At 38.4% G+C, this 14861-nt stretch overlaps 2 protein-coding genes across 2 annotated transcripts; one reads left to right on the top strand and one right to left on the bottom strand.

Annotated features, from left to right (window-relative positions):
• Positions 1-6830: 6830 nt before the first annotated feature.
• On the bottom strand, positions 6831-8109 carry MELLADRAFT_108564 (uncharacterized protein; the record flags this gene model as incomplete). The annotated part of the gene is made up of 5 exons (XM_007412324.1): positions 6831-6961; positions 7293-7531; positions 7716-7762; positions 7922-7990; positions 8032-8109. The coding sequence occupies 5 exons, from the start codon at positions 8107-8109 to the stop codon at positions 6831-6833; spliced, it is 564 nt and encodes a 187-aa protein (XP_007412386.1).
• Positions 8110-9227: 1118 nt separating this feature from the next.
• MELLADRAFT_64977 (uncharacterized protein) lies at positions 9228-12116 on the top strand (the record flags this gene model as incomplete). The annotated part of the gene is made up of 1 exon (XM_007412401.1): positions 9228-12116. The coding sequence occupies one exon, from the start codon at positions 9228-9230 to the stop codon at positions 12114-12116; it is 2889 nt and encodes a 962-aa protein (XP_007412463.1).
• Positions 12117-14861: the final 2745 nt, after the last annotated feature.

Genomic DNA, 14861 nt, shown 5'->3' with positions numbered 1-14861 from the left:
GATCGATCCGTTCTGAAAACTGCACGATAATTCCAATCAACAATAAACGCTTCTCTGGCTGATAAGAGGAGATAATGAATGTGGGGATTCCAATTGTGTTGTGTAACTTGGATATGAAATTCATATATAGATATATGTATGAGCAAATTCCATCTTGCCTCCGCAGGTGTTGTTTGCGTAACGTGGTCTTGAATGATAAGTCTGACCAAGAATCATGTACAAACCAAATTTAAGGAATAAACTTCAGTCAAAGTGAGGGCCATTGATTTTGATACTAAATGAATGAGTCCTTGCCCCTGTCAATCCCCACTACCCGTTACCGTGGAATGCTTGAGGGCCAGCCATCTGACCAAGTCGGCAGATCCAAGAGCAACACATGCACAGTTCCTCACCTATATGGTTGGGTTTTCATCATTGGTTTTATTGGAAATATTGTAGAGAGAGTTATAGTGATCAAGCGACGCGGCTCCCGGATAGGAACCATGTACTGCTGAGACACTTAAGCCTTGCTGAAGTGAAAGGCATTGTGCTTTTGGCGCAATCTGCTGATTTTGAATTGTTTGACGAATCTCCTTGTAAATATGAAGCTGAATAAATCGCGGTCTATGATATGCATGAGAAGCATTTAAAAAGCAGAAATAGAATAGATCTTTAGCCTAGCTACGCGACATTCATTTACATCTTTGGGAAATCAATGAAAAGCTATTGGACCTGTGAGAATCGGAGATGATTTTGATGTTCAAAACATGAGTTGAATCTGGAGACTGGGAGAGAAATGAGTCTTTGCTTTTTCTCAAGACAGTTGCCAGAAAGGAAGGTCCTAACTGTAGACAGAGGCAGATAAAACGCTCGCTCGATTAAAGCCTGTTTTTCAACCTCTGAACTCGAAGAGTTTGAATTATCAAAATTCATGAAGAGAGTGGATTGACGCAAGTTGGAGGTGGGTATCAACAAGTGAGGTAGAGAAGGGGCGACTATATTACCTTAATCATATTATCTTTCTATCTGACACAGACTGATCAGCTTGCGTCAATCAGTACATATGTATTTTGTCGCGCGTATATAAGCTTTATGATCCAAACAAAGATAATGACTCACGTGACGCGCGTTGAAGCTGATCCGGCAACTCAGTATCTGAGCCATACAAATACCGTTCATCTTTCAGAGAGATCCAAATTTCACTTCATCATCCGTACCACCAACCCCCGATTCCATTCCTCCAATCCCCCTTTCACTTCCAATCTCACTTAACAAACTCCTCCGATTTCAAAGATGCCTCTTCCCCAGTTTAAAAGGATTTCCTTTCGTGATAGTCTTCTCGCTTTTCCATTCTATTTGGTTGTGTCCTTCTGTCTTCACGCCGCCTTATTAAACTTTGGTCATCTCGAACTTCATCCTGTCACCAACTTTTTCACCGTCTTTGTCTTCGACATCATCTTTACCACCTTCACCTTTCCTCTCTTCTACTTTCTCTACTCTTCCTTCATTGATTTCTTATCCTGGATGATGGATCGTCGCTCTCGTAACCAAGATCTCGACCTTCCTCTCCATCGATTTTATCCCGCCATCTCTCCACCTATCGCTTGTTTATGGGCTCCTTTGATTAACGTTACTCGTCCTACTGAACCTCCTTTGACCAACTTACCACCACCTTTTCCCAAACAGGACCCCGACTTTCTTCGTACTATCTATGAACCTCGTCTTAGAGAATATGTACCCCCGATTCAATTATTCGAGGTCTCTGAATCATCTGAAGTCGAATTATCGAGGCCCTTTGTTCTATTCGACCTCTCAGACACTACCTCTTCACCATGTATGTCTCCTTCTCCTCCTCCTTCTCTTTCCCTTCCTCTTCTCATTTGATCATTTACTGATTTGTTTGATTTTGCTCGATTTCAATTACAGCTCAATTTTGTGCGTTGAATGTAGATGAAAACATCTTAGGCTTTGTTCCATTGAATTAAGGTGGGAACTTCTTCCCTTTCATTCTTATGAGTTGTGTACTGATTTCTTTCCATTTCCAATTCTAGGACCTCGGGGTGGATGTAGCTGTTCGGAAATCTTAGAGTCTTTTTTAAGGATCCCACTATTTAGCGCCCTCGGAGCAGTATCCGGCGCCCCTTCTCGGGTCGGACACCAGGCTACAAACCTTTCTGGCGCCCCTTCCTACAAAAAGGGGCTCCTTATTTGATCATAAGGGGCACCCACGATCTTTACTTCATCTCCTCTATTTATCCTCCATTGATCTTGTTCAGTCAAGGGTTTCCTCTTTTGTACATGTAGACAACACCCATCTAACTATCTGAAGTAAGCGAAGTCGATACAGAGCCATTGTCACTTCGATAAAAGTGCGACAAGCTGAGCTCGATGAACACACAAGACCGTATGCATTGCATAAACATATCTCAATTAGTCAACCAACAAGTCGCTCATCATCTCCTAGCTTTTGAGATGATCATTCCTTTACTTGAAAACCCCACTGATGATTCAGTCCAGATTGCGGTCGGTTTCACCAAAGAAGTTGTTGCTTTATTTTCGGAGGCTGAACCTAAAGCCAATAACAGTGTTTATGAACGATTCCGTTTAATCTTACATGAAGCTACCATTAGCAAACGAGTTCAATACATGATTGAAGTCTTATTTCAAGTTCGTAAGTATCGATTCAAGGATAATCCAGTCTTGCCTGAAGGATTGGATCTTGTCGAAGAGGACAATATCATTACTCATCATAACAGAGGCAGAAAACAAAACAAAACAAAAGGACACAAACTACAAAAACAAACATACCACAAGTGTAGAGTGTCCAACATAAGAAACAGACTATCAATCCTGATTTATTGAATTCACAAAGTAAGGAAGAAAATTCATTGATATGAACTTTCAAGCTGTCTGATCTGATTTGTGACATGGTTTGCAGAGCGAGCTCGATATGCTTGAGCTTTAGCCTTGTAAGAGTTGAAGTGAAAAACTTTGAGATGATTCCAGACCACAAGAGGATCATGAACAATTTGCATATCTCTAGTAGTTGGATCTCTAACAGTTAGTTCATCTCGCAGCCCCATCAAGGATGGAAGGGCACCAAATAGGTCAACTAACGATTAATTGGGGCTCATTTGCGAGTTTGTGCCCTCTTAGGGAGCCCTCGAGGTCCGACTGTGCAAAATATAGGCTGAAAATAGTCGGGTGTCAGCGGGTCACACGGGTTTTGGTGAAAACCCGGGGGGCTCCGGATATCAGCCAAGGGGGCGCTAAATAGTGGGATCCTTTTGTTATTCATTTTGGGTCTGCTTTATTGATAACTTGTTATTGTTTGTTGCGGATAATTTTTAAGTGTGTTTGCTAGGTAATTCAATGAGCTACTTGTCATCAGAGACTACATAGGTACTTTAACTTATGAAAACAGTTTGAGGATAGTATGGTGAGGATTCTCAACAGCTGAATTCGGATAGTCAGTTAGCCAAATGGCTGCAGCTCTTCCCACTCTTTGAGTCAACTTCATTGATTTTTTTGAGAGCCTCACAACCATACAAGCACAGACTCAGTGCGGTCCACCAAGCCTATTTGATAACTATTGAAGGATTCTCAGACACTCAACTTGTTGTATCTAGAACAGAATTTGCCTTAGCAAGGATGATTTGATAAAAACATCTATTTGAATTTTGACACCTATTGCTGTTTTGCCCCCGGTCCAATCATTTACACCAGACCTAATGTGTCTGACTTTTGAATCATACCAAGCCCTCTCGAGATATTTTAAATCACCAAATTGACCCAGCCGTGATAGAAAAATTTGCTAGAAAGAGTTACAAAGCAAGCAAGCAGGTGTTGCATGTATTCATTCACACTCCAGTTCAGGGTTCCCTTGCAAAAAAAGTAGTTTGTACCACCAGAAAAAGATGGTCTTGAAAAGGTAAGTTAGGAGCTTTGTTGTACAATTAGACATACTCCAAAGATGAATTAAGTTTTGACAAAGAATTCATCAAAACAAATCCAAGCAGCTCAATCAATCCCACTTCCAGTTTCGATCTAGCACCATCTTCTCAAAACTAATGAACTTTTCTTAGTTGGGTGGAAATTGAATTTAATTCAAGCATTGAGTTTGATTGCAATCACTGAATCACATCGTCACTTTGAACCTCTGTAACGGTTCTGACAGTGTGGTTTCTCGTTCAATTGTATCTTTCACTGAGATTTTTCTTTTGATCATGTTATTAAACTTAAGATTGCAGTAAGAGCTTCACCAATTTTTCAAAGGATTCTACATACATACTTCAAGCTTGATTTAAGTAAATCTAATGCAGTCACAAGACATTATCATCCTTAGCACCATGAGATCGGTGGCTCGTTTTCAACAAGCGGTGAAGGATAACCTGTTTGATGGTCTGACATTTTTTGGTCTAGTTTATAGAATCTGACATTTATAGTATGACTCCTTCTATCTCCAAGCTTGTGAGACCTAACTTGCAGACTGAAATGATTTTGATTCTCTCAATCTTTCTTCTTTGGATCCTTGTCATGCTGAGGGGTAGTAACCCAAGAATGATTTCAAAGCAAACCTTCACTTCTTAAATTCTGGTGGCGTAAAAGATTATAAGTATTGATCTTAAATAATGATGAGTTCTAAAAATCATTCAAAACTTCAATTCCTATTCTTAACACAAAGATCAGCAGAAGGTGTTGGCATGAATTTTGAATCTGTCTTACTTCAATGGGAATTGGAATAATCATGATCTATCATTCCTTGCAATGTAAAACCCTGGCATGATTTTGGACTTAGTAAAGTTTGATTGAAATTGATTAATTTTTTGTTTTGTTTGATTTGATTTGATCAAACTTGAAGAAATTTAAAGCTTGCTACTTGATCAACATTAAATATGTAATGTAAAATAAAGTTAAAGTGAAAAGGAAAATCAAACAACAAAATATTATAGGAATTTACAAAAAGAACCAGTTCCAAAATTGAGAAATCAAGTTTTTAAAAAAGTCCACTATTTGTGGCCCAAAGAAAACCCATGTAGGCTCTGGCTCTGCCAAAAACAGGGCCTACATGGGTTTTTCCCACAAAATTGGATGCAGGCATTCAAAAATCATGCCCACATTACAAATTTTGAATGTAGCCACTGTCAGTATTAAAGAGGTTCCCAGATAGGGATATGGGTCCTAGGGACCAGATTCCCCTTCTGTTCCTGTTACACTGCTTTATGAATATTTCACAAGTAGTGATTGTGATGTATGTACAAGTGCATTTGGAAAATATACAACACATTAGTTGGGGCCGGCGGAGTAAATGTGTCATATGTTTTCCGAATGCACTTGTAAATACAAGTCAACTTTTTAAAACACTTGTATCAATCTGAACCAGGGCTGTGGCCCGGGCACAACCCCGACCGCAACCATGTCTCAATGGTCCACATGGCCGGTCGCAGGGCCACAAGACCTAGCCTGGCAATGCTCCAAAAAGGCCCTGCAGACGTCTCGGGCGCCTGACCCCACCAGGTCAGCATTGGTTTTCTTGTCACTAAGCCTATTAATAAACAATGTTTGAATGAAAACCAGCTGTGATACAACTTACCTGCCAGCTGATCATCACCCATTGCCCCTACCAAGCCTTGGGGCTCAACTTCTGGCCTTGCCCTCAGTGAGCTGAGTTGTTTTGGGGAGCCATCAGGTCACATCAGGTCCGGGTCTGGTCGCAAGGCCGGCCCCGAGTTTGCAGGTCCGGGCCACAGCCCTAATCTGAACAAAGCTACAGTACATATTACATGTGATTTGCTTATCCAGACAAGTAGATAACTGAGCAGAACTATATCCAATCAGATATTTAATGATTTGTATTAATGGAATTTTTTTCCATGAAAGTAGTAAACTTATCAAAAAAACAAAACATGATGAATTGCTTCAAAGAATTGTAGCCTTAGAAGTGTGATAAACCAAGGCATGCATTGAGCAGTGAAGTCTGAACTTATAGACAATGAGTTTGAAGTTTGGTGTTCTTTGACCTTATCCAAAGATCTGTATTGAAGACAAGATTGATATCATATGGTTAGCATTCTTCATCAATGTGTTTGTACCAGTAGGTAAGCTTTGGTGTACTTTGGATGAACTCCTCATGGTAGTATCTATACCCGGTCAATCACCTTTAGATTCACCTTTATTTTCTAAATCATGTTTCCATCCACCTAGAACAGTTAAATTATGTGAACTTCTTCACTTTCAAAAAGTGATTTCTTAAATGCTTTCAAACCCATATAAAACATTTCCAGTGAAAATTTTGTGAAACTAGCAAAGTGATTGGCAAACTGCTTTGGTCAATCCCAAAAGATGAGTGTGGACCAAAGAAGTTGAGGCTTTTCAGTGAAATTACTGGAGCCCCGGTTTCCAGTGATCAGAATTCCAAACTTTTGAAGAGATAATTGTATCATTATCACATTATATCAAGCCTGATACAGACAATTAATGTTGGACAAACACATGTTCAGGTGATTCAAGTGGAATATATATGACTTGTAAAGGAATCATTCTGAGTTGTAGTGCTTGTACAAGATTGATTTGTGATCTTGTGGAAGTAACATACTGTTGAGGTGTGGCAACACACTCTTTAAGGCTGTCTTTTTGAATGGAGACAAGCAAACTCTGCATTGAGGACCACTTGGTTCCCTTATGTTGTTTGGAAGGAGAAGTCTGGTTACCAGCACAGTCTAACAGTCTGAAATCACAAGAAGACCTCTTCATGATCTATTTCAAACCTCTTGGTGTGTACACATTGAGGTACTACACGGAGATGGACATGGTGACAATTACCATTGCAATCCTTCACAACAGTCAAATTCCTATTGTTGAGAACTGTTGTCCTCATGTATGGAATGTAACATGTACTTCATCTTCTGTTTATGCCATCTCAGGGCTTTGACATCAATATATCCCATGAAGTTTGAATTTTTCTTCAACAAAACTTGAAGGACTAAGAAAACAACCAAAGCCTTCTAAAGTTACAATTCAAGGACTTGTACACTACAAAATCATTTCATGTTACCTTTAACTCTGAGATGCCCAATCACCTGACCATATAATAATGGCGCTAGGTTCTCTCTGATACTTTGGATTGTTGATATTCTTGCAAGAAGTAATCCTATAATTATTGAAGCGGTGTGTTGTACTCTTTGATCATCAATTGATGAGGCATGCCGTCCTCTTGGAAATTGGGATCACATTGAGAATAAAATTAAACAATAATATAACCAAATGAGCGTAGAACTGAATAATCAAACGAAGAGAATGGCTTGATGACGTACCCAAGAAAGTTTCACCAAAAGCAACAAAATCAAGTTTCTCATAAAATTTGATTGCTCGGACTTGTGAATGTAATGAAATTTTGAATTGATTTGAATCTGATTTTAAAAAATGATCTTCCATCAACTTTATAAATTTTGAACCTAAACCTTTGCCTCTATAAGACTTCAAGATTGCAATTCTGGATAATTTGATCTTTGGTTGTGTTGTGAAACGTAAGGTGCCTACTGGAATTGAATGGCTGGATAAGATCACATGGGTCGTATGATCATCTAGACTAGGTTTCCAATTGAATTTAAGCATTAGTTATTTGGCTTCATATGAGGAATCTGGAGGAGAATTCGGAGTGCGTGATTGGAAAGACTTTTGGATTATGCACGACGATCGAAATTGCGATTATTGAGAATAACTACACCGAGACTCACTCGTCAAATTCATCTTCTGCTTTAAACCCTTGCTCTTGTACAAAAACCTATTGATATGACAAAAATTATTGAGATTGATAAAAAATTATACAATGACGAGGGGAAAAGATAATCAAAACCACCACAGACAAAGTTGATGGAGTAAGTTTCACATTTGATTTTGTGCGGGTGTTTTTCTCTCTTTTTTCATTCAATGTTCAACTTACCTCAAATCGAATGCGTTTACAGATGTCGAACTTTTCTTCATCCTTTGAAGTTAAAAAGGTGATGGAAGACTGAAACGAAAGGATATCAGAGCACTTTCTAATTTCTTAACCAAGTGTGCACAACTTTCAAGTATCAAAGAATGCTGAAGTACCTCTTCTTTAGTATTGGATAAGTCCGTATTATGCATCTCTATTTTTTCCTTTTCTTTCGCTATTTCCTCAGCTGAATATCGTAAGGAAGAAGCCAATCCCGAATGTATCGGGTGGAGTGGTTTCCCAATGTACGAATAACTTCAAGGATATCGGATGCACCGGTGATAGGATGACACAAAAGTGGGAAATGAAAGTTGAAATGATTGCCCATTCTTAAATTTTTCATTATACAAAATGTATTTTGCAATTTATGTATTCAATTTGAGTTCAACTCAAATCTGGTATCAAACAAGTCTAACATGACGTGCAATTATCTTTGTACGTAGACTCAGAAGAGAAAAGTGAGAAAAGGTTTGAAAGAGAAACAGAGGATGCTGAAGCAAGTCTTCAGACGAATTTCAATGCAGGTTGAGCGGAGAAATGTGCTCGGAGCCTGTCGGAGCTTCGTAAAGCAAACTTCACCAAGTCCTGGGGCTCGGTCGCGAGCGGCACAGCGTGAGACTCTGATGAGTTTAACCAAGTCCCACCTCGCCAAAGGCCCGAGGCCCAATGAGTTTGTTTGTAAAGGAAATTTGTGACTTGCTTCGTAAATGCGTTTGAGATTCAAGGTTACTTTCAAAGTATTCAAAAATCATTTAATCCCGCAAAAACGCAGGACTTTTTTTCTTGGGGGTGGGAGGCGAGGAATTATGTATCAGTGATCAAAATGAGCAGGCCATACGTGAGGCGATCGGAATTCTGAAAGGGTTTTACATTTGGTAAAACTTTGATATCACGAACTTTATTTGGAACCCGCCTACACAAACTTATCACTCATCATAAAGACGAAGCTTAATTCCGAGAAGGAGGAGGGTCAAGAAAATTACGGGGGCCGTTCTCGACGAAAAGGCTCAGCCGAGAGCGAGAGCAACGCCGTAGTCATTCAAACTTCAAGACGCGTTCGATAATAGGTGCTCTTCTATATGAGCATGTTCCTTTCATCTACCCCTTCATCCTCTCGTTTGTCTATTCCCCCCTCGCACTGTTTGATTCCCATTTCTCGACTTCCAAAAATTCATTGAACTTCAAACACACCATCGGCACTTTCTTCGACCTACTGTGCCAAACTCTTGGACTATATATACTTCATTTTCATCGTCATACGTGGTCAAGAATGAAGCGCAAAATTGGAGTTTTCCAGCCAAAGTCATGGCTTATATCTTACTTGAACCTATGTCTCTTTGTTCATAGCGCTAAACCAGCTCTGACACCTCATAAATACATGCCAATCTCATCACCAAGTAAAATTGTAGGAAAATCGTCTTTGTCTCCAACAAGACATACTAGTAGTAGTACATACATGAATTATAACCTTGAACGGAAAATTCCTACTTCACCTGATCAAGTTGCTTGTACTCGGTCTTGGTATTCTTCTGAAAGATCTAGGACCTCCTCAGGTGGTTCGAGTTCTGATCATACTTCTCTTACATTTGATGATCATGAAAAACTTGACGCAATGCAACTTCATACACCATCTCCTGAGTTTCAAGAATGGGATCACTCTATCAACCTTTCTGATCCATTGAAGAGTAAAGCTCTGAAATCTAAACAAGATGATTTACCAGGACCTAAAGACATACAAGCTAGAATTACTTTATTAACACAAACAGCTCATCATATTGAAGGTCTATTGAAATCAGTTGAAGAAGAGCATATCACAATAAAAAAAGCAGAAGAATTGAGAAATGAAATAGTTTCTTATCAAATCATCTTACAATCTAGCTTATATGAACTGTCACACTTTCAGAACAAAATTCATTCTTACATGACTGAACTACTGAAATCACAAGCTGATTTTGAAGATTCTCTAGCTAGTAAAACAAACCTTGTTCCTGGATTTGTAGAGGGTCTTGGAAGACTTGAGACTCAACTCAAACAATCCTCAATGATGAGATACATTGCAACTCAGAGGGGAGAAAGTGGATGGGTTAAATCTTGGCTAGAAGATTTGGGGAACCAAGATCAACCCAAAATCATCTCCCTGCAATCCTTGAACAAATTATCACAAGAACACTTTTTACCCAAGTTCTCTCTATTCAGTAATCAAGCATTTGTGGTATCAATTTATGAGGAGTTACTCTCAGGTTTTGAGTTATCTTTTGCTGAAGAAAAATTGATTGAAAACTTTAAAAATAAAGCTTCATTATCTACATCTGATTATGAATTGTTCAATGAATGTGTGATCAGGTTTTTGATCCATCAGCTTTCACACAATGAGCTTCAAAGGAAGATAGATGTTTGGTCAAAGTTGATATCCAAGATTGAATTAAGCATAGATGAAGAAATGACAATGTACATATTAGAAAAGACACATTTAACTCAACCAATAAGCTTGACTCAAAATCAAAATTTACAAAGTCTAAAGGTTAGAAAAGCCATATTTGCTCTCATGAAAAGATATCTAAAGGCTTTAGAAGATATTGATCACAGGCTTGATTATGTAAGACAATTATCAAAAGACGAGCAAGAATTTTTGAAAAAGCATTTTGAGATTGAATTGATAGCTATGAGAAAAATGTTAGAGTCTTTTGAAATGTGGGATCAGTCACCTACTGAATTACAAGCAGAAATGAGGTTTCAACCTCAAGCGCGCCAACATCAAATTCAAATTGGAATTCATTCAGATCTTAACACTGACTTAAGTGTAGCTAGAGATTTCATCAAACACATAGAATCAGATCTTTCAAAATTAAAACCAAAAATCAAAATGCAACTCTTTGCACCATTTCTATCAGAGATTAGATCTGCTAGTTATATTATGAGTTCATTAGACAAACCCCATCTACCATTAACTGTGATACAAATCATGAAAGCTAAGGGAGTCAAAGAGATAAATGAACTCTTTTCATACATGGTGATTAACAAACAACTTCAGGTTCTAGAAGAAAAGTTGAGATTGATTGGGACTGATGATCATAACAATTGTAAGCCTGAAGAGAGAGTGATGCTCATGATTCAAGAGTTGAATGACCTAGAAAAGAAGCGGTTGATTGCACTTCAACCTGATGAAAGAGGGCAAGCTATGTTAGAATTGATAAAGAGATGTGATATAAAGCCCATAAGTAGCAATGAAGATAGCCTTTTAGAAAAGTTGAAAGCAAGGGATATTCTTGAGGGGGATGAGGTACACCATCTATCAATTTTAGCCGATCAATATCAGAAGGCCATCATAAGTACTATTTCTGAGAATGATCTGGCCCTCTCACACTTCTTGTGGTTAGAGGACAAGGGTACACTGTCTGAAACACATGAATTACAAGATTTATTTTTAAGGGATCCATTTTTGGCCCAAGAGGTCAAATTCACACTTCAAAGAATTGCATTCTCACCAATGGAAAAATTAATTCTTTTTAGGATCACTGAAAAATATATGGAAGAAAGTTTAGAAAATATTGTTTTGAATGAACTTCAAAACAAGTTGGTCATCACAGGAAGTCTTTCACACTATGAGAACAAGATCAAAAATCAACTTGAAATGCCAAATTGGAGACAGGAGCGTGATAGTGATGATAAATTCAAAGTTATGAACCAGATATACAGAGATCATCTTCATTCTAAGGCCATCAACAAAGATGAGAATACTCTCTATCTGAGGATAATACAAGGTGGAAGAATTTCAAATAAGATGGATAAAATGGATTTGGGTTTTGGTGAAATGGATGAGTTGAAAGCACTACAATTCAAAATTCAAAACAATATTGATAATCAAATATCAGAGAGACAGATCAAAACCATCCTCAAAAAAGTGAAGCAGAGGTCAGATGTGATCCAAGATCTACAGGTTTTGAGACATAAACTCTCGTTCAATAGAATCAAAATGAAGGAATTAGCATTGAATTTTGACAAACTCATGAGAGAGTTTCAGTCACATAAAGAAGCAGAGGAATCTAGGATCTCATACCTCTACAAAAAATACTTGAGAGCAAAGAACAGGTTTTCAATGGAATCTTCAAAAAATGGATCTATCTCTCTACTTTCATTTTCTTGTCATCTCCAAACCTAAAAAGCCTGGGATACATCAGGCACATAATTTTAAGGCGTTTTTTCATCTTATTGAAGTTTAGCTTAGCAAAAAAGGCTATCAACCTTGAAGCCACAGTCTTGCCATGCTTGGAAGTTATATTCACAACAAATCTTGTCAACTCAATCCATCCCGCTTGTTTGCTTTTGAGTTTTGTACCCATTGTTGTCATTATCATTTTGTCTTCAAAAAAAAGAACTTTCTTCCAGTGCTCAGCATAGTCATGGTCCAGCAGATCAATTCCTGTCTTTCTTGATTGTTTTGAGTTCTAGTTTCTTTTATACTCATGCCAATAAGCTCGCTGTCTTTTGGTCTTGCCATCTGGTAAGTTGAGTTTTTATTTTGAGGAAAATGTCCAGCAAATCTTCCTTGATGGCTCACATATGAGAGAGTCCTTGACTACAAGCAGAGGATGGTGTAATTCACTGATCCATCACATTGGCAAAATAGTCTATGCTATACTATGCCATGAGGTACTTAGTAGCACTGACCAAAATTTATAAGAGGAGTCAGAAGAAACTTTCACTGTGAACATCATTGAAGAGGAAAATGATTCATAGTACAGTTGGTAATAACAGGATCCAATACTGCACACCTGAGCCATAACACTCACACAACATATGTGCAGAGAGCTAAGTAAATAGTTGTCTATCATGTACATACAGGTCTGCTCAGTTTCTTGCCCTTCAGAATAAATAAATCACATGTTATATCACATGTAACTTTTTTGACTTTGAACAAATTGTCCCAAAAATTCACTACATACAATTCTGTAGCTGCTCAGGTAATATCAATGAAGCTATTTCTTAGTAACAGAAAGGGTGTTACATGCAGTTCAGTTGATGAGATTAGAGCACCCACTATGGTTGCGTTAACTTGGTGATTTAGTGTTACCCTAACACTAAAATACCAACAGGTCCACTATGGACCTGTTTTAAACTTGCGGTCTGTATGGCTGCATCAAGTCTTGCACTTTGTGTGCTCAGGTCTACGCAAGCCTACGACTTGATTTATCATAGGAACTAGGGAAAGCAGACAATAAATCATCCCATAGTGGATTTCATGCAGTTACCAACTTTGGTAGAACACGCATGATCAAACTTTGTGCTCAGGAACGCAAACTTTACAATAAAACACTCCCACCATAGTGGGTGATCTTACACCAAAACATTGAGTCAGTGTTTTAAATTCAAAGGATGTATGACATATGAATAGCTTATCTTGATGAGCAGATAACTGAGCAGAACTGTACGTACATGATAACCACCTATTCACTGAGCCTGCTACACATATGTAGTGTGGGTGTTATGGCTCAGGTGTGAAATGGGAGATCATTTTATGACAAATTATACTCCCAATAATTTTTTCCTGCCCACTTGGGGAAGTTGATGACATTACAAGCAGTTGATCTGACACTTTTGTTGTCCACAAAATAGTGCTGCATTCAACCAGATTGACCCCTCAGACACACAGGATACAACATGGGTCTTGGTAAATTCTATAATTGAGGCATACATTGTGAAATATGCTACATTTGTGCAAACCAATTTTCATAAGTCTTCAACCCTTGTGTCTGAGATGAATTATCTTGTATTCAGATTTATCATGTCAAGCCATAACAGGAAGTACTGAGGGAGACCTGCGCTCAAGTGCCTCTGTCTAAAAAATGTATTACACACGCCACCAAATTTTCTGCCTGTGAGTTCACAGTTGTCTAAAGTGTGATACAGAGCAAATTTTCCACCAATCACCGTGTCCTTGTGGCAGTCGCCCGACGACGAGCGCACACGGACTGCCTTTGAGGCACAAAAGCGACTCGCGTGCCCTTGTCAACGAGTGAACATCACAAGGACATGATGAATTAGGCAAAATTCTGAGGTGGATTTTACGTGAGCAAGTGGAAAGGTAGGTCTAGGTTCAATTTGGGATACTCAAGGAGAGCTTGAGCTCAATGGGCACTGAGAATTTGTTGATGTGGGTAGGACAAGGAGAGTGTGAAGTGAGTGTACAACAGTGTGAGATGGCTAGAAGGGATCAATTGTGTTCAGTACTAATCTGAGCTATCACAGCTGTGCAGGCTGAGATGTTGTGACATTATAAGTACTAAGCATATGTTGACTTTCTCTTGCTTTTAGTCATCTTGCAACACCATTTTAGACAAAAAACGTCAACTGCACATCAAGCTCACAATACCCAATTGCACTTTGACTAAAGAGTACTCTCAATGGTTACTGTCATTTAAATTCATCATGAAGCAAGAAATGGAGGCCAGATGAAGCAGCTTGAAGTGAGGGTGAGATCATGAGACTATGATTTTGATCAAGAATGGGTAAAGTTTTCTCATGATGTGCCAATTTACTGTTCAGCCATGTGCAGAATCTTTAAATTTAGATAAAAGAAAACACCTGAGTTTTCAATAAAGAGCTTTAGTTTTTTAAAAGCTTGTTACACTACAAGAAACATAAAATTTTCTGGGCAGAAAATTAAATTATTTGTATACAAAAATCTGGAAAGGTCAGAAACAGAGTGAAAAATATGAAAAAATATACATCCTGTTCCTGGGTTTGAGGTCTCCAATCTGCATATTTTTCCATATTTTTGGGGTTCATATTGGTGAGTGTACTAACAATAAACCCTCATAATCATCAGATCACCACCTGTAATAGATGATGAAATTTGGCTGATCAGTGCTGAGAGAAAGTTTTGATTACTATAAAACCCCATAAC

Source organism: Melampsora larici-populina, assembly GCF_000204055.1.
Source record: "Melampsora larici-populina 98AG31 unplaced genomic scaffold MELLAscaffold_30, whole genome shotgun sequence".
Lineage (NCBI taxonomy): Eukaryota > Fungi > Basidiomycota > Pucciniomycetes > Pucciniales > Melampsoraceae > Melampsora > Melampsora laricis-populina.
Note: the sequence above shows the minus strand (reverse complement) of the source record. Positions and strands in the feature narration are given on the sequence as shown.